Source organism: Paramacrobiotus metropolitanus, unplaced genomic scaffold (genome assembly GCF_019649055.1).
Source record: "Paramacrobiotus metropolitanus isolate TYO unplaced genomic scaffold, Prichtersi_v1.0 Parri_scaffold0000011, whole genome shotgun sequence".
NCBI classification, from domain to species: Eukaryota; Metazoa; Tardigrada; class Eutardigrada; order Parachela; family Macrobiotidae; genus Paramacrobiotus; species Paramacrobiotus metropolitanus.
This window is the reverse complement of record NW_026570231.1, coordinates 77,870-95,374: the sequence shown is the minus strand read 5'-3', so window position 1 is coordinate 95,374 and position 17,505 is coordinate 77,870. Positions and strand designations below refer to the sequence as shown.

The 17,505-nt window shown below is 43.1% G+C and overlaps 2 protein-coding genes across 8 annotated transcripts in view; both read left to right on the top strand.

Moving 5' to 3' along the window:
- Window positions 1-239: 239 nt before the first annotated feature.
- On the top strand, window positions 240-2,857 carry LOC129583613 (frizzled-2-like). Its single transcript, XM_055475483.1, has 4 exons — window positions 240-346; window positions 760-1,187; window positions 1,307-2,109; window positions 2,278-2,857. Exons 2-4 carry the CDS (start codon window positions 903-905, stop codon window positions 2,711-2,713), a joined length of 1,524 nt encoding a protein of 507 aa, XP_055331458.1. The 5' UTR covers window positions 240-346; window positions 760-902; the 3' UTR covers window positions 2,714-2,857.
- A 2,702-nt stretch (window positions 2,858-5,559) lies between these two features.
- The window catches only part of LOC129583609 (twitchin-like), a 37,022-nt gene continuing 25,076 nt past the window's right edge, over window positions 5,560-17,505 (top strand). For 4 of the 7 annotated variants that reach the window (XM_055475477.1, XM_055475476.1, XM_055475475.1 and 1 more), the window contains exons 1-15: window positions 5,560-5,876; window positions 6,680-7,030; window positions 7,111-7,129; window positions 9,677-9,981; window positions 10,945-11,299; window positions 11,393-11,600; window positions 11,992-12,315; window positions 12,376-12,466; window positions 13,005-13,234; window positions 13,388-13,788; window positions 13,869-14,170; window positions 14,572-15,000; window positions 15,154-17,005; window positions 17,071-17,202; window positions 17,266-17,432. In XM_055475477.1, the coding sequence (XP_055331452.1) occupies window positions 6,721-7,030; window positions 7,111-7,129; window positions 9,677-9,981; window positions 10,945-11,299; window positions 11,393-11,600; window positions 11,992-12,315; window positions 12,376-12,466; window positions 13,005-13,234; window positions 13,388-13,788; window positions 13,869-14,170; window positions 14,572-15,000; window positions 15,154-17,005; window positions 17,071-17,202; window positions 17,266-17,432 (5,125 nt within the window). In that variant the 5' untranslated portion in view covers window positions 5,560-5,876; window positions 6,680-6,720. Of the gene's footprint in view, window positions 5,877-6,679; window positions 7,031-7,110; window positions 7,130-8,913; window positions 9,118-9,676; window positions 9,982-10,944; window positions 11,300-11,392; window positions 11,601-11,991; window positions 12,316-12,375; window positions 12,467-13,004; window positions 13,235-13,387; window positions 13,789-13,868; window positions 14,171-14,571; window positions 15,001-15,153; window positions 17,006-17,070; window positions 17,203-17,265; window positions 17,433-17,505 lie in introns of those variants that run through there. The other 3 variants (XM_055475480.1, XM_055475479.1, XM_055475478.1) reach the window with 3 other exon arrangements.

Below are 17,505 nucleotides of genomic sequence, written 5' to 3'. Positions count from 1 at the left end.
TTCGATCGATAAATTAGGTAACGCGATCAAGCGGAGGAAGCAAGGAGCAGAAAAAAGGTTGCATTGGGAAAAATGTGGAAAGTAGAGGGTAACTCTTTGGGTTACCTACCCCCTATCAGACTAATTTTGGATTGCAGTTTTGTATAGCACGATATAACCTCCTCGCCTCATTTCCAGTTTTTAAAGTCTCCGTAAACAATGATTTTACAGAGTAAAAAATTCGGCACATTTGTTGCCTTTTCTGATTTGGCTTTCACGGACGGCCACGGGTTAGGCAGAAAGGGCGCGGCGACTTCCGGTCACTCTCTAAAAATTGTTATTAATTTAGAGAGTTAGTTATATGAAGGTAATGTATTTACTGTATGCAAATTAAATACGCATAGCTAATGCACAGATACGAATATTGGATCTTTTAGCTCACCAGTCAGTAATTAATTGAGTAAGTAAATTTTGCCTTATTTCTGACGCAAAAACACGTCCAGAAAAATGAGAAAATACATAATCAAAGCAAGGTGGAAGAGGCCCAAAGGTGATTTTAAATTTTAACGTTGTGCAGTTTCTTCAGTAATCAGTACGGTCCAAGGTACTCGTACAAGTACTTCAAAGTTCAAACTCACTGAAGTAGAAGCACGTATTTGTACCTTCTATTGTACATACATATTGCAGGGTATGGAGCTCTGTACTCGGCAGACACCAGCTTGCACTTTAAAACACTCAGATTGGCAGTGATTGGACAGATTCGAATTTCCACTTTTTCAGTTCGTCTCGCTCGGCTTCTTTGAGCAAAGTTCGGGAAGAGGAGGAGCCTATGAATTCTGAATTTTTACCGGCCCGTCTGTTTGTTTGATTGCGTTCCAAACTGAGCTGTGGCAGCACCTTAACCGTGGATTCTTGTTGGATGCATGAACCGATGGACTTATGCATTTACGTTTCTTTGCGATGTGATTAAGACCTACTTATCGTCTCGAAGTAAAATGCATTCGGGCCTTATCAGTGTTAGTATTTTCATGTTTATTGTATTTTGCTCTCCCACCGTCATGAGTTACGACTCTGCGGGAGTCCCACAAAATATGGTAGAACTAACTTATGCTCGGAGATGCGAACGGATTACAGTGCCTCAATGCAGCGATATGCCTTACAACTACACTTTTGCCGATTTTTCGGTAGTCAACGGGGCCAGTGATCAGGTACGTTCATTGTCTGTATACGTCCAGGGCCCAGGCGTGCATCTTGGAAGTAGTACAGACTTCTGGGGTCGCTTAAAGTCACCTTATCCAACCCGGACCAACCGCCTCTTGATTTTCAGAGAAGCGCGGAAATAGATATGCTGAATTACATGCCGATGGTCTTGACCCATTGTTCTCCGTATGTGCGTTTCTTCCTATGCTTGCGATTTGTGCCGCTGTGCTCCACGAGTCAGAAAAATTTTGACCATAAACCAATTTACGCCTGTCGACATTTGTGTGAGACGGTGAAAAAAGACTGCGAACACACGTTGAAACTATATCAGCAAACTGCTTGGCCGGTACAGTTGGACTGTAATGTTTTGGTTGAAAATGGACTTTGTGTTACGGAGAAGACTGCCAGGGATTACACCGTAGCTCCCCCGATCATGCGGTATCCGCATGGTTTGCAGTTAATGACGCTATCCGATGAGCCGATGCCGACCGTCTCGACGGTATTTGAATGTCCAGACGGTTTTGTCCGGGTTTCAACGCGCGCCGAAAGTGCGCACCACTGCGTACCCATTTGTGAGACGGATGTGCACTTCCAGAGAAGGGACAAATATTTGTTGCAGATTTTTATGCTGTTGTTTACAGTTTTGGGATTTCTGACCACATCTTTCATGGCATTGACGGCCTGCATTTCATTCAGTCGTTTCCAGTATCCAGAGCGACCAGCAGTCTGGATTGCGGTGTCGTTCATGGGTGTTACTGTGGGCTATTTTGTTAGACTGATCTTGGGCAGTCGACACGTGAGCTGCAGCACCACGAATAGCAGCAATGAAAAATCCCATTTGATGCTATGGAGTTTATCTGGATTTGGGAATGGCATTTGCATGCTGCAGTTTGTCCTCGTTTATTACTTTTTCCATGCTGGGTGTTTATGGTAAGTGCTGAATTAATTTTACTTCTCCGGAATTTAACTGAGTTTACCGTTTCTTACCTTTATGAAAGCAGAAGCGTGCGAATTGTGGCCTTGCGAACAATACACGTTGAGCGTTTGTTTTCTGTTTGTAAATTACAATTCATTTATTTGCTGACTGTGTAATTTTAGGTGCGTCATGTTAGCCATGTCGTGGTTTTTATCTGCTTGCCAAAAATGGTCACCTGAAGCATTTTCCTCCCTTGCTAAATGCTATCATGTAATCGCCTGGATTTTTCCTGTATTGTTGACCTTAGGAGCAATCGTCTGGCAGAAGGTTGATGCTAGTGAGTTGTCCGGAATGTGTGGAGTGGGCAACCTGAATCGAGAAGGTCTGCTGGTTTTTGTGATTATTCCTACCGTGGCGTATCTGCTCACCGGTGGGACATGCGCAGTATCTGGGCTGATTAGTGCTGTGCGAATTCGTGCCTACTTCGATCCCTTACACCGTAAACGGTTCTCCATTCTGATGTGGAGAATTTGCTTTTCTGTGGCGCATTTATTTTATCTTTATCTGTGCTGGTCGCCTGTAGCCTGGCTAAATATCTCCAGTGGACGAAAGATGTAGCGAAAGCTCCCAGGATTGCCACGGGAATTCTGTTCCTCCCTCCGTTGATCCCGCTATTTTTAGCCATGATGACAGGATGCTGGGTTTTCAACAAGAAAACGATTAAATGCTGGACGAAATTGTGCAAAAGTTTTGTTTTACAAACGAAAAAGGATACAGATGTAGAGCCTACTTGCAGTATCTCTGCTACGGGACCATTGTTACGGCCCGATGTGACGCGGACACCCTGGCAGTCACTTGTGGGATCCTCTGTCGCTAGCCACTCAGCAGGGACGCCTACATGGACGCACACCTGTACATATTCAGCCAATATTTGATCTGAATTCGTGTGAAATCTGCTTGAATGCGCAGAACTGTGAAATGATAGAGAATGGTATTGAGCATGCTCAAGGTATGTAAATAGTTTGTAATTCTTAAATTTTATTACTTTTATAACTTGTTGTTTGCTTAATCATGAAGCAGAATGGCTACACAAAGCTTTGTTACAGAATAATAATTTGCTATCAGAATAAACGTTTTATGTGTTTTGTGATACTGTGCTAACCATAAGTATTATGACTGCACGTTTACTATGCAGGGAGAGGCTTCATAACATTACGAGGTATGAGACTGTGTGACTGCTCTGCAAATCCAACATAACTGTAGGGTTTATTTACATTTTTCACTATTTCAACACGGTCTGGTTTATGCGTAGCGGCCACTTGCTACTGTTTCTGTTTAGTCTTTTATTTGGTTTACCTTATAATTATATGAATACGGCACGTTAAAAGGGTATTTCGTAGCAAACCGATTTTGCCAGCAGTCAATTGGAATTCTTCCTGGGTTTGTAATATAAATGATCAACAGGTGTTCCTGCAGTGTTGCACTCGTATAACATAATTATTATGCTATCCTACCGAGTTAGTAGTTAGCTGAGCACTTATGTTGCAAGGCGGATGGAGCATCAGGAAGACTAATTTCAAAAACATTTGCATTCCAAACAATTGTTAAAACATTACCCTCCGGTTACACAGTTAATCAAAAACATAAATGCTCGCCGTGGACTTTTTTACCTATAAGGTTTCTTTAAACTGAAGGTTTGTGGTACAGCACACATCGATTGTGACCAGTAGGCGAGAGCCTTTGAACATTTACTACATGCAGATCAATGAGATCGCACATGAATATGAGATAAATTCGAAAACTGGATTAAACGAATCGAAAACAAGGGATTGTTAACATATCGCCTAAAACAAGTCACGTTTGCCATTTTAGGACATGCGAAGTATTTCATTATCTCACGAAATATATCGAGTAGCTCTTTTCGTATAAGTGTGTTCGGTGAGGATGAGGCACAAAGTTAAGTGAGTTTGTGGACAACCACTTGAAGACATTTTATGATAGGCGCCGCAGCTAAACTTAGTGTGCGTAAATGAACTGTTTGCTTTGAATTTCCACGACATGTGAAGTAATTTTGGACGTAGTCGAATTTCGGCAGCGTATGCCTTGACCAAGAAACGATTTGTGTGCATACAGATACCAATCATAACACACATAAAGTTGTATTTAACGTATATTAATATGCACACATGTTTAATATCCGTTCAGTGTCGGTTGTTTTTGTATGGTACGTATTTCCTCCTGATCTATTTATTTCACTTTGCGGCATAAGTGTACGTGTACGTGCAAAGTGATCGTGCTCACATAATATATCACAATAATTATGCGACTGCTTGTCCATCGTTACTAGCTACTACCTGCTCTATGGTAGTTATAAAATAATAACTTCACTGGTTGCAAGATGGAAAGTCAATATGATTCACAAAAAAAGAAATGAATTTATGAAAGGGACAATACTCCATAAAGCACTGAACACTAAGGGTGGGTCTCACATTCAAAGCGAATCTAGTTGCGATACAGCAACTCCACCTCGCGAGGTGGCTTCGCGTACCGTATCTGTAGGCGTGGCCACTGCATACAGCCACCTCGTGCGGTTGAGCAACCGTACCATAACGAGATTCGCTTTGAATGTGAGACCCACCCTAAGAAGTGACAAAAGGGCTCAAGGTCATTGTGTGGACCGGTGTGGTTTTACAGGCCTGCAATTCTACAACGTAATTATGCAAAACAGTTACAACACAGACAGCAACCTATGTCGATAATGATATTTATTACGATGTCAAACTACAGCTAACCAGTAAAAGCGGAAATGGTGTTTTAAAACATTATGTTAACTATGCGCATGGAGAAGACCGCATTCCAACGGCGTGATTTTAGTTACAGTAAACGTACTTCGGTTAAGTCATTCTGGGCTAAAATGAATGAATTTCATAGCCAAAAGTTGTTAGTAGTTTTACAATTTAGCCGAACCCGACTTTGAATTCCCGCTTACCGGTTGTCACTGGTCCGCACTTACTGTAAAAAAAAACTGCAGATATAACTCATATAAGTACCATATAATTATACGAGTATTACAGCCGTGATCAGTGAATATAGCATTCGTACTACCGTATGACTCTACTCTGTAGTTACTAGTTACCGCAAGCTTCTCGCGCCGCTTTAAAGCGTTTTATTGTTAGCGATAATATACAAATGCGGTATTTAGAAAGGTCACAGCTACTGGTAACCGGAAGTAAGCGTTTCCGACATGCGAATCTGTCGCAACTGACGTTTTTCGCATTAAACGATATATCTCACGGCTCAAATTACAACAGTCTGTGCATTTCTGGAGCTAAAAATAGGCGCTTCTAGATTCTGTGTTTGTAAACGTGCTAAAATCAAATTGATCATGAAGACGTTAAAGATTTTGGAGAGCACTGTGGTACTCCTATGCTTAACCGAAGTGCCGCCGAAGTGCGTTGCGTCAATTTCGCGAGCGATCGGGGATGAGGGGATGCCGCCTGTGATTACCTATGAATTACAATTTTTAAGCGGTTTTTGTGATAGTTCCCGTTTGTGATAATCCGTAATTTATTAGCACGTGTTATTTTGTACTTACAGTTGTTAGTTGTGAGCTTTGTTACATATGGGTGTCTGGCAATTATGTGTACCAGTACTACCACTTTAATTGACGCAAATACGTTAATGAAAGAAAACGCTTAACTGATCCGTTATCCAGTATGGTTTGAAATAGTTGCTGTTGATGGACTGACACGCATTTGTTGAGCAACTGCTTGCTGTATAGGTAAGCAGTGTCGGTAATTGTTGACTTGTTATACAGTAGTAATTTAACGAGTATCTTTTACGACTGATCGCCATCGAAATCCTGGTTTTGTAGTGTTTGGCGAATAATGGAAATTTTATAAACTTTACACTGCTATTATGTGCTGTTTATCAAGAAACGTTATTAGTAACACAAAAGCAGAAGAATGGCCTTTTCATAAATTTTAGGGCCACTGTATACGTAAATGCCACTGGAACAATTTCTTAACATTTTTTTATAAACGCGGATTATTTCTGTGTGAAAATATTATTTAATAGCCAAGTCAAGCAAGCTAATAGATTAATAAAATATCCGAGTTTGTTTTAAAAATTATAAGTAACCGAAAGTATAACTTTAATCGCATTATGTACCATGGCGAGCTTCGCTCAATAAAAATCACTCAAATAAAGAATTTGTCCCAATTAACATAGTGTACACAAAACACACGTTAATTGGGACTGGTCACTGTACACAAAACACTCATAGCATTGCCACGCATTATTACCTAGATATACATTGTACCGAAAGTTACCTAGATATACATTGTACAATAGTGGATATTTCTGACTAAATTTCGATTGATTTTGTTAATTTTTTAAGTTTGCTTTCACACTGCCAGGGAGAGCCTGCTAAATTGTAATATTCATATAATAGTTTTAATTCAAAGCGTATGATTAGTTTTCCTGCAGCTTACCGTATGATACGTCTGATGCGTATATTTTTGCAGCTTTATACTATATCTATATTCTGTTAACCGTAAAATGATTGATTTTTTGCTGTACCAGCATACGCTGGTACCGATTTCTCGTTCGGAATTCTGGAATCAATGTCGACCAGAAGCGGTACTCTTGCCCCTGTTTTCGTGGTGACTCCTCAGCTTCATCAAGAAGCGCGCACAGTTACAGTAGAATGTCAAGTCAAAAGTGATCCAGCACCGGATGCTCACTGGTACCGGGACAATCAGGAATTAACGCACGGTGGTCGGGTGATAATTACATCTGAACCCTTGGGAAACAACTGTTTTGCTCTGCGACTTGTTGTAAGCAATGTAGTGAAGACTGATGCCGGATTGTATAAGATTGTCGCTCGCAACCGAGCCGGTGAAGTCTCGGCAAGTGTCAGCTTGAAACTGGATAGTAAGTACGTTTTTTAACACGTTTTGTACCTCTTTTGTTCCCGGATGGTTGACATTTACAATATGCTCTTTATATTTCAGAGCCACAGGAACTTATAAGGTAAGTCTTGAATCACATTATTTTGCCGTCCATTGACGTCCAAATAAATACGGGGCGAAAGCCGGGCCCACGGAATAACATGAAAGAAAACGATACGCGTATCGGTGTACGCAATACGAGAAGAAGCGTACGTAACTGACCAGCTTCCAGTTTTCCAGAACCGTATAAAATGCACAGAAAGTATATTGTATAAATTGTTTAATGAAAAACATGTGTTGTTGCATAAACTGTCACCTCATAAATAAAAGTATTTCTGAATCAACGTGAAATACGTGAACGCAGAAATACAAAACTACGAAGCTTTTGGTGGATGATGGCATCATGATGCCACTTTCGCGTACGCTATACTGTCCTTCAAACATGGGCAAAGTCTGCGAGGCCCACTTTGCAAATTAAGTAGCTTCGCTGCGTGGGCCGGTTATACTAGTTTTACAATAATATCCCCTTGTCAAATTTGTTTATTGTTTGGCTGTCTGATATTCAAAACAAAATCACAAACTACTTATAATTAGGTATCACTAGCTAATGAGTACTCGGGGAATCCAACAATAAGTGCAGAATCTAACAATAAATGCGGAATCTAACAATAAATGCGGTGCAGTGTAAGGGTTACAGGGAACAGGGAACAAGCAGCTGCTCGGATTATGCTGTAGACTGAGCTCGTAGCAGTACATATTTTTCGAGGGGTTCTTATACATTTTCGCGCTGCCAACGACTCATGTTCTCATGAATACCGCATACACATTTCGGAATAAGATCATAACGCTGCCGGCACTGCATCATTTAACCAAATTATAAGTAAGGCAGGGTCGATGTCTATTTTTAAACCGATATGCGTGCAGAACGATGCTTTGAAGACTAAAATAAGAAATTGAGGCGTTACGTCTGCGCGCTGTTGTACTCACTACTCCAAACGTACGCACAGGAGTTCGTAAAAAACTACAAATTACTTCCTGTTGACTTATCGCCGATACTTTCATGGCTACATATGCCCATCTTCTGGAAGGTAATCCGTGCTCGACTGGAACCTAAACGACATCTGAACGGATTGATGACAATACTTGCGGATGATGATTCTGTGTTGCGGCTGTTGCGCCACAGCACTACTACTAGTAGTTTTTGGCGCTACGATCGACTGTGATTCAGGCAGAAGTTACAAACTGTTCTGCGTTATCCTTTGCAGTCCTGTACATTTATTGTTTTGTACTCATCTGGGGAGGGGCTGTAATTATTGCGCCTTGTAACTTTTTTATGGATAGTACAGAACACTCTCCACGAGGCTGCTGTCGGCATTGTAGAACACATATATATGTCAGCTCCTACCGCTATGATAGCGAGCACCCTACAAAGATGCCTTCAGCTGCATAAACAGTCAATCATCGCCGCACTATTAACGTTGGCTAATCATTATTTCTGAGTACATACCCTTCCATATTATTTCGTAACATTACCAACAGGGACAGAAGCATCAAACAGTCAGTGCACCAAAAAAACAGTTGTGACCAGCTTGTCGTACTTAAAAATAGTCCGTCCAGGATGCTGAATGCACCGCTTGAAGAACGCGATATAATACAGACCTTCTTTATATGGTTATTGCGGCAGCCTTTTTGCGTATTCGGATCAACATGAGCACACAGAGCGCAGGAAATGCGGCTTCGCTGGGTGTACAAGGGTTTGCCAAGCTTTGCAATGGAAGACGCTAAAGGATACTGAGCGTGCTTAGTCATCAGGGCCGTTGATGCAACGGTATGCAAAAAGCGTTTTCGGAATTGCTAGTGGTTTGCAAGAAGAGATAGTAGAAGACGCTTACTGTTAGTTATTAGCTTAAGCGGCGCCCGTTTTCTTCGCGAAGCGGTGATGGCTCCCGTGTAGTTCACCGGGGTACTGCATGTTTGAGGCGCTCGTTTTTGTTATTATTCGTCCATGAGAAAGTGGATTTACTGATACATCTAATCACTGAATAGGTTCAACAAGATGCCGCCGAAAAAGTAAGAATATTATTAGGCACCTCTTCTCCTACAATCTTAAAGTTCCATGCAAGCGACGCAGTTAGTTGTTGATAATATAATTCTGATAATTTATCAATATTAAACTAACTCTATTAAATGAAAAAAGTGATGAACCGTTAATGGCTTTGGATAATAATTTTCTTAATTTACTTACTTAACTGCCAAAATTTACACATAAGGAAGATTTAGCAGTTTTTGCACTACATGTCCTACTACATAATACGTGACGTTGCTTATACATAAACAGTATTTGCATACTTATACGTATATACAGACGTATAATGTGCATTCTGATCCTGCAACAATTAAAGATTATTAAGGGGTCATTGTATTGGTTTACGCTTTTTATGTTATTTACTGTGCTTAATTTACGCGTATTGGTTGTGTGTGCGAGCTGATCTAATTCTTTTGCAAAACCATATCGAGTAAACGAATTTGAAAAGATGTGGTTATATATTTGTTATGCTGTGTAATGATGTGCTATCACTGCTGCGTCGTTAAGTGACCTTCGAATTCGAAGTCAACTTTTTTATTGCAGGAGCATCGACGGCATCGCACCCACCTTTGCTCAAAAACCCAGCATCAAACAAGAGGATGATGGTAACCGGTTGTTATTTGAGTGTCGTGTTTTGGCGGACCCGACACCCACTTTCACCTGGTTCCATGATGATAAACCTGTTAACCAAGGCGGTCGCTTTAATATTGTCGTTGAACCTGATGGCAACTCCTATTTTGTTGTTTTGGAAATTGATGACGTTGGCGTGGAAGATGCGGGCAAATATCGTGTTACTGCCAAAAACTCAGTGGGAGAGAACAGCGCCAACATTAGCTTAAATTTTGACAGTAAGTGCGCCGTAACAGAATGGATACGACTAAAATTACCACTACTTTCACTTAAAATTCTTTTACCATGCGGTTTAAAGATTGACTGTAACCCGCCAATCGGTTGAACAAGTCCGGACGCTTGTGTGCTAATTGGAACCGCAACGTAGATCTCTTTGGATTTATTGTTAATCATTAGCTAGAATTACATCCACGAAAAGTATATTATAGGAAGGTAACTGCACGTCTGAAACTGATATTTAGCTAGAGCATTATTACACGATTTTTTTACTTTGCTGCGTGAAAATAGATATCGAAAATTGACGGACATTGTTATCACTGATGCAGTACAATCACAACTAAATTCGCCGATTGTACAATATAAAGCTCTACAACCTGCTATTATACCAATGACTGGAATTGAACCGTTAAGAGCAGGGTAGGAATATCTTTGAAAAAATAACTAAAGCTTGTGTTGCAAATCGTCTATTCCGTACCTAGTGTGGCTGTTACAGTAGTTCTGGACCTTCAGGTCAGCTGACACGTGGTTGTGCTGATCGTGGATTTCATTAAGATTGTGAATTATGATTGGTGATTCACCTTTCTTTAGCCATAAGACGTACTTTTTCGAACTGTTTGGTTTCAACTATTATAAAATTATTTAATTTTTAATTACAAAATTATTTACTCTTTACAAACAATCATTTTACAAGCTCTTTACAAACAATCAGTGCATTTTTCTTACGGTGTTTATGGTTTATATCCGATTTTCTTGAAACATTGTGTATTGATGAATAGTTTTTGCTTTCGAAGCATGATTAAAACTATATTAAAAAGATGACTGTATGTTATCGTTTACAGATTAATTTCTCTCGGTTTAAAGAAATTTGCATTTAAAAAAGCAATGTTGTGGTTAAGTAATTAAAAGCGATATTTTGCCGTTGTAAATTTTTATAGATGACCTTTACTGATGTTATGTTTTAGGCGATGAACCACCCGAAGAAGACAAATCCAAAGGTATACGTCCTAGTTTCACCCAGAAACCCGTTATTCGGCAGTCTGATGACTTCAACAAAATCATTTTCGACTGCAAACTGCGTGCCCAGCCGAAGCCGACAATTTCGTGGTTTCAAGGCACCCGGCCACTGCAGCCGAGTGCCAAGTATGAAATGTTTTTGACCGGCGGTGAAGATAACAACTACGGATGCCGATTAGAAATTGCCGGCGCGGAAGTCGGAGACGGAGGAGAATACAAGGTCGTGGCTAAAAATGATGCAGGAGAAGGGCAAGCGACGATTAATCTATCCTTCGCTAACCCTGACGACGAACCGGAAACGAAGTAACTTCTGCTTTTTGCATCTTCCATGAGGCCTATTGATTACGTCAGCTACGAGTGGCAGATGGATCACTTTGCGGTGTTGTTTATTTTTAGATCAACCGGCGGCACACCGAAATTTACAAGCAAGCCGGTGATTCGCCAAGAAGGCACGACACTTATTATGGAATGTAATTTGTCAGCTGAACCCAAGCCAGACATCACCTGGTTCCAGGCCGACAAGAGAATTATCCCTGACCAACGGCACAGAATTTTGCTCAACCCTGAAGGAGAAAATACTTACAAAGTCGTCCTAATTATATCGGTAGGTTTATCGAAACGCACAGATATCATTTTAATATACCTATCTAACATTTACTTGGACTTTAAGCAGCCTCATACGAGACCACAAAAATGACTTATATAATTTTTAGTGGGTTCAGCTGGGTTGTACTTGGTTCTCCTACAACTGTAATCATTTTTAAACTGTTCCGTGCGTCTGTTATTTCTAAAAAGCTTTTGTCCACCAAAACTGATTTACAAATCAGTTTTGCACATTGGAGTTTCTCAAGACAAAAATATAACCTTGAAGTTATACTGGGCTATTAATTAAGTGTGGTCTTACTTGATCATGCTAGGGTTGAAGTAGCGTTGTAGTATTCCGGTTTTAGGATTCAGTGACGGTTGCTGATTTGCACTGTTTATTTATTTGTCAGGATCCCCAACAATCGGATGCTGGACAATACCGGTGCAATGCGAAGAACAAAAATGGTGAAAGTAATGCCAACATAGCTCTAAATTTTGGCGGTCAAGCTGAAGAGACAGCAGATGGAAAGTTCACCCCCAAATTCACGGAGAAACCGGAAATCTTACCTGGAAGAGATGGCTCCTATGTGTTATTGCGCGTTCGAGTAAAAGCCAATCCTCAACCAACTGTTGTGTGGTACCTCAACAGCCAGTTAGTACCATCCGATGAACGTAGAATGCCTAATGTGGAAAGCGATGGAGATGATAAATACACCATTACTCTTGAAATTCAGGTCTGTTTTGCACTTGTCGCAGGACTTATTTTCTTCTTAAAACATTAGTGATTTCGATAGGAACCGGATTACCGTGATGGCGGAACCTATAAATGCACTATCAAGAACGAAAAGGGCGAAATTAACGCCAACCTCAACTTAAACATTGAAGGTATGGTTGTTGTGTATTTAGCTGTTGAAAAGTTTGTGTAGACTTACTTGAATCTTTGCAATTATGACGGGGAAAGCGGCCACGCCCTTAATCTGTCTGGGTACAATTTTTCCCATACAGTGTTTTTCTCCGCCAGCGACAGGCTAAAAATATTTTTGTTAGGCGACTGCAGTAGAAAGGTCACAATAACATACAGTAGAAAGGTCGCAGTAGACTGCAGCAGTAGAAAGCAGTAGTGACTGCGACTGCAGTAGAAAGGTCACAATGCGGTAACGTGTTTAACTTCCCCAATGTTATTGCAGCTGATCCAGGATTTTTTATTTATTTGATTTACAAATAATGTTGCTATACTTTTACTTGCCTCAAACCTTTAAACTGTCGTATTATAATTATACAGAAATTGTGTTAAACTAGTGTTAAAGACGCTATCAGGTACTTAACTAGTCAAAGTAAAGCGTGTGTGGTGCCACTCAAATAAAGTAGAAATAGCGATGGGCCAAATCTTGCAGTTGTTGAGCATTGCGAATGTTCGTTACAGCTCCACCAGATGAGGAAGAAGAAGGACTCTTTGCGCCCACATTTGTCGGGAAGCCCAAGATTATTCCCGATCCGAGCGGCACCAAAGTCACGATGGAGGTCAAGGTGCGAGCGGAACCAGAACCTAAGTACAAATGGAAACGCGATGAAACCGCAGTAACCCGATCATCGCGGCATACTTTCCATGATAGCATGGAGCAAGATGTATTTGTCCACCGTCTGGTTATCGAGGTGTGTACATTAAAAGTTGCCGTATTTCATGCTTATTCAAGTACGTCTATGGATTAATTTGTAACGACTGATTAAGTCATGGTCATTGGATTCGTGACCTTTGGTGACATTCACAATTTCCGACTTCAGTTTTGAACTTGTTGAATATTTTAGAATCCATCTAAGAAAGACGCTGGATTGTACACGTGCACAGTAACGAACACCGTTGGCGAAGTCAATGCCAAACTGACCCTTAACATCGAAGGAGACGACGAACCAGCTGGCGAAGCGCCAAAGTTCATCCAGCAGCCCAAAATCACCACCAGCGGAGAACGTGTTTTGGTTGATTTTATTGTGCAGTCGGATGCGAAACCAAATGTCTCGTGGACATACAAAGGAGAAGAAGTACGAAGCAGCAGCAATGTCATCATTAAGACCGAGACCCTGAAGCAGCAGCAGTACAAAGGCACGCTGGAAATTGTCAAGATAACACCCGCTCTAGGTGGGCAGTATCAAGTCCAGGTTTCCAATGAGTCTGGAAAGATTCAAGGAAACGTCAACCTGAATGTGCAGCCGTAAGTGACCTTTTCATTCTGTCAACACTTTATTTTGTTCTGGTTCTTTCCCATGTTGTGTATCGCATCCTGTCCTTCAGGCCCAAGGATCTGGCGCTTGATAAGCCGGTTGTCAAGAAATCTTCCAAAAAACAGACCGTTGTCATCCAGTCCACTGTCACAGCTGCTGGCCAACCGGATGTGACGTGGTATAAGGGCACGCAGGCCATTTCCGCCAGAGGACGATATTCTAGTCGCATTGAGAAGAGCCGCGTCGACGAAACCAGCTATAATGTGTTTCTGGAAATTTCCGAAATTACTGAGCAGGATGTAGGGGAATACAAGGTGACGGCCAAACATGACCGTAAAGAAGTCACCGAAACCGTTCGCTGCACTGCTGAAGGTAGGTAGCGCAGTCCACAAGTTCTTTACCGTAAATCCGTACTAACTTTATTCTGAAGCCGCTTATCAGAAAAAGTAATCAAAACCAGCATTTACTATTTGATCTAAAAAGTTCGGTCTGCCAATAACTAATCATCACTGACACAAATTATTGATTTTGCGACAGCAACTATGTAATATTAACTAGTGTTATGTGCACGATGGGCTTTCTACCTTTACAAATAAGTGCATTACATTGGGCAAAATTAAATCTGCACAAATAGCACTTGCAAAATTTGTAAGTGACAAATTAGCTCTTCGTCACCTGATTGTTTTCAATTTCGCACAACAACGGCCCTGTTCAATACCTGCGTTCATTTTTTGGGAGTAAAACACTAGCAATAGCATGCATCCGATTTGCAGATGTCAAACAAGCGAAACAGGAGAAAAAAGAAGAAGAAAAGATGGATGTAGAGGAAGACGAGGCAATGGAAGTCGACGACACTCCTGCTCCCCAGAAAAAGCGTCCTGCTGAGGAAAACAAGGAGTCAGCCAAAAAGAAGGAAGTAGAGGAAGAAAAGAAAGCTGCTGACAAAAAGCGCTCACCCGATACCTCAGAAAGCGGGCCAGCCAAGAAGAAGACAGAAGAGAAGCCAGACGCAAAAAAACCCGCTGAGCCGGAAGCCAAGCGCAAGGCGGAAGAGGAAAAAGCGGCTCCAGGCAAGCCGGGTGCAAAACCGGTGGAAGAAGCTGCTAAGCCTCGAGGACGAGACGAACCGGCCGCTAAGAAAACGGCCGTTGAGGAAAAGAAGGGCGTAGAAAGTAAAACCACGAAAGAAGCCTCTCCCGCAGGTAAGGCGAAATGCACATTTGCCTGCAAGCAATTTAGGTCTGCCTGTCGTAATCATTATAAAAGCGATGAGCGGATAATATGAGCCACCTGATTGCCTTTCCGCCAGCTTGTTCTGTTATGGCACCTTTGCATGGTCTTGTATGCATTGCTAGAATTCCCTGCACGCGACACACCACCAGTTAGTGCACGTCGCAGTCCTGCGGCGTCCCCACCACGGCATGTAGCCACCCGGCGTACATCGGGTGGCTTTCAGTTTTTACCTTCACCTCCACCAAGCGAACCGCAAGTTGTTAAGCCCGTTGCACGTCGCACTTCTGGAGCGTTTCAGTTCGAAGAGTCTCCACCGAAAGAGGTGGGCAAACCGAAAGCAAAAGCCGCTTCTCCACCGCTGGCTGCAGCGGCGAAGCCGGCTGGCACGAAACCGTCTGAGCCTGCACGTAAGACAGACGAAACCAAAGTTACTGAATCTGCACGAAAATCTGAAGAACAAAAATACGGTGCGACCGCTGTGTCTGCACGCGGAACCGAAGAAATATCTGCTCGTGCACAGCGTGAGCCTGAAAAGGTCAGCATGCGACAGCGTGATGAGTCGCCGTCTCCACTTGGTCGACGTGGACTTGACAAACGTGTGACCCCACCCAAAAGTACGGAACGGGTGTGGGTAGATGTCGAAGACGAGCCTGCGCGAAAAGCGTCTGACCAGGCAGTGTCTAGTAAAGCGGTGGAAGCAGAGCCCACTTATCTTGCACGAAGCAAACCAACTGAAACGACTGCACGCGAGAGACCGTCTGACACCGTTGCACGTGATGCCCCTAAAGAACGCCCGGCAGCGCAACCCAGTCCGTCTGGGCGTGCTGAGGCCAAGCGGGAAGCATCGCCTCCGTCTTCGGCTCCACCCACCAAGCATGCCCCTACCACTGCAACGACGGTTACTGACGATACGAACAAAGTGCCAGTTGCAGCTCCCCGCTCGACTGAGAAGCAACCAGCACGGTCTGAGCCTGCAAGCGCCGATAAACCACGCGAACAATCTAGTCAGAGCGCTAAAAGGGCAGACGAGGGTCAGCCTGCACCAGGTCGACCGCATGATACTGAACCCACTGCTCCTACACCCAGCAAAACACCTGCTACTAAAGTACCTGATTCATCCCGTGCTGCTCCTACAGAATCGGTGCCTTCCCTACCTGCTAGTAGAAAACCGTCCGAATCCTTTCCCCCCTCAGAACCAGCTAGCCGAAAGCCTTCGGAAACCCCGACAGCCACACCCAGAGGTTCTGTTAAGCCCACACCCGAACCCGCTTCCACGAAACCTGCATCAAAACCCGAAACACCCGTAGCCGGAAAAGCAACTCCGGCTGCTGCAGAACCCACCGGGAAGACCCCTGAACCTGCTAGTAAAACGGCCGCTCCTTCCAAGCCAGAAACCGCGAAAGCGCCGGAACCGGCTAAGCCTGCAGCTGGCACCGCTAAGGAGCCGGTTGCTCCCAAGGAGGCCGCGAAACCGGGTGCTCCGGCACAGAAAAGCGCTGCTGCTGAAAAGGCTCCTACAGAAACTACGGTTGCAGGTAAGCCGACTGGAAAAGAAGCGCCTGTAGCGGCCAAGCCGGGTGAAAAGCCGCCGGCGGCTGCAAAGCCCGGTGAGAAGCCAGCTGAAGCGAAAACAGCGGCTGCCAAGCCGGGAGAAACAAAGCCAGCGGAAGCCGGAAAAGCCGCAGAAAAGCCTGGTGACTTAGCCGCACCCAAGCCGGCTCAACCCAAACGAAGCATCCCGGCTAAGCCGGAACCGGAGAAGATGGAAGCCTATCCGACTCTCAAACCGATCACGAAGGATGCTAAAGCTGCTGCTGCCGAAGCCGAAGGCACTAAACTGGCGGAAACTCGCAAGCCTTCCGCTACACCACCGGGAAAACCGGGCACTGCTAAAAAGCCAGAGGAGGCCAAACCAGCCACGTCTAAAGACCTTAAAGAACCAAAGGCAGCCACTCCTCGCTTGTCGGTTTCAGAGTAAGTTTCAAGGGGGTCAGTAATCTTGTTTAACGTGACCTTTATGTTATAACATTTAAATGCAGAGCCCCGGGACCGGAACTAAAGCCACCATACTTTTCTGCAAGAATCAAGCCCCAGTCTGTGAAAGACGGAGCGCCGGCTGAATTTACCTGCAAAGTTAAGGGAAACCCGACACCTACCGTCACGTGGTATAAGTAAGAAAACCTAAATGTTTTAAATATACCAAGCGTTTTTTTACTGAACCGTAATTGTTCCAGAGATGATAAAGCGGTGGAACCCAGCCAGGATTTCATTATCACATTTGACGGAACCACAGCGACTTTTAAAATTGCGGATTGTCTTCCGGAAGACACCGGGAAAATATCTTGCGTTATTAAGAACGAACATGGCGAAGAAAGCTGTTCGGCGTTGCTCACGGTCAAAGGTGAGTGAAACTGCCGGCAGCAGCTACTCTTTCGCAGTTGCTGCCATGCTGTGAGGCTTGGCTGCCTGAAACA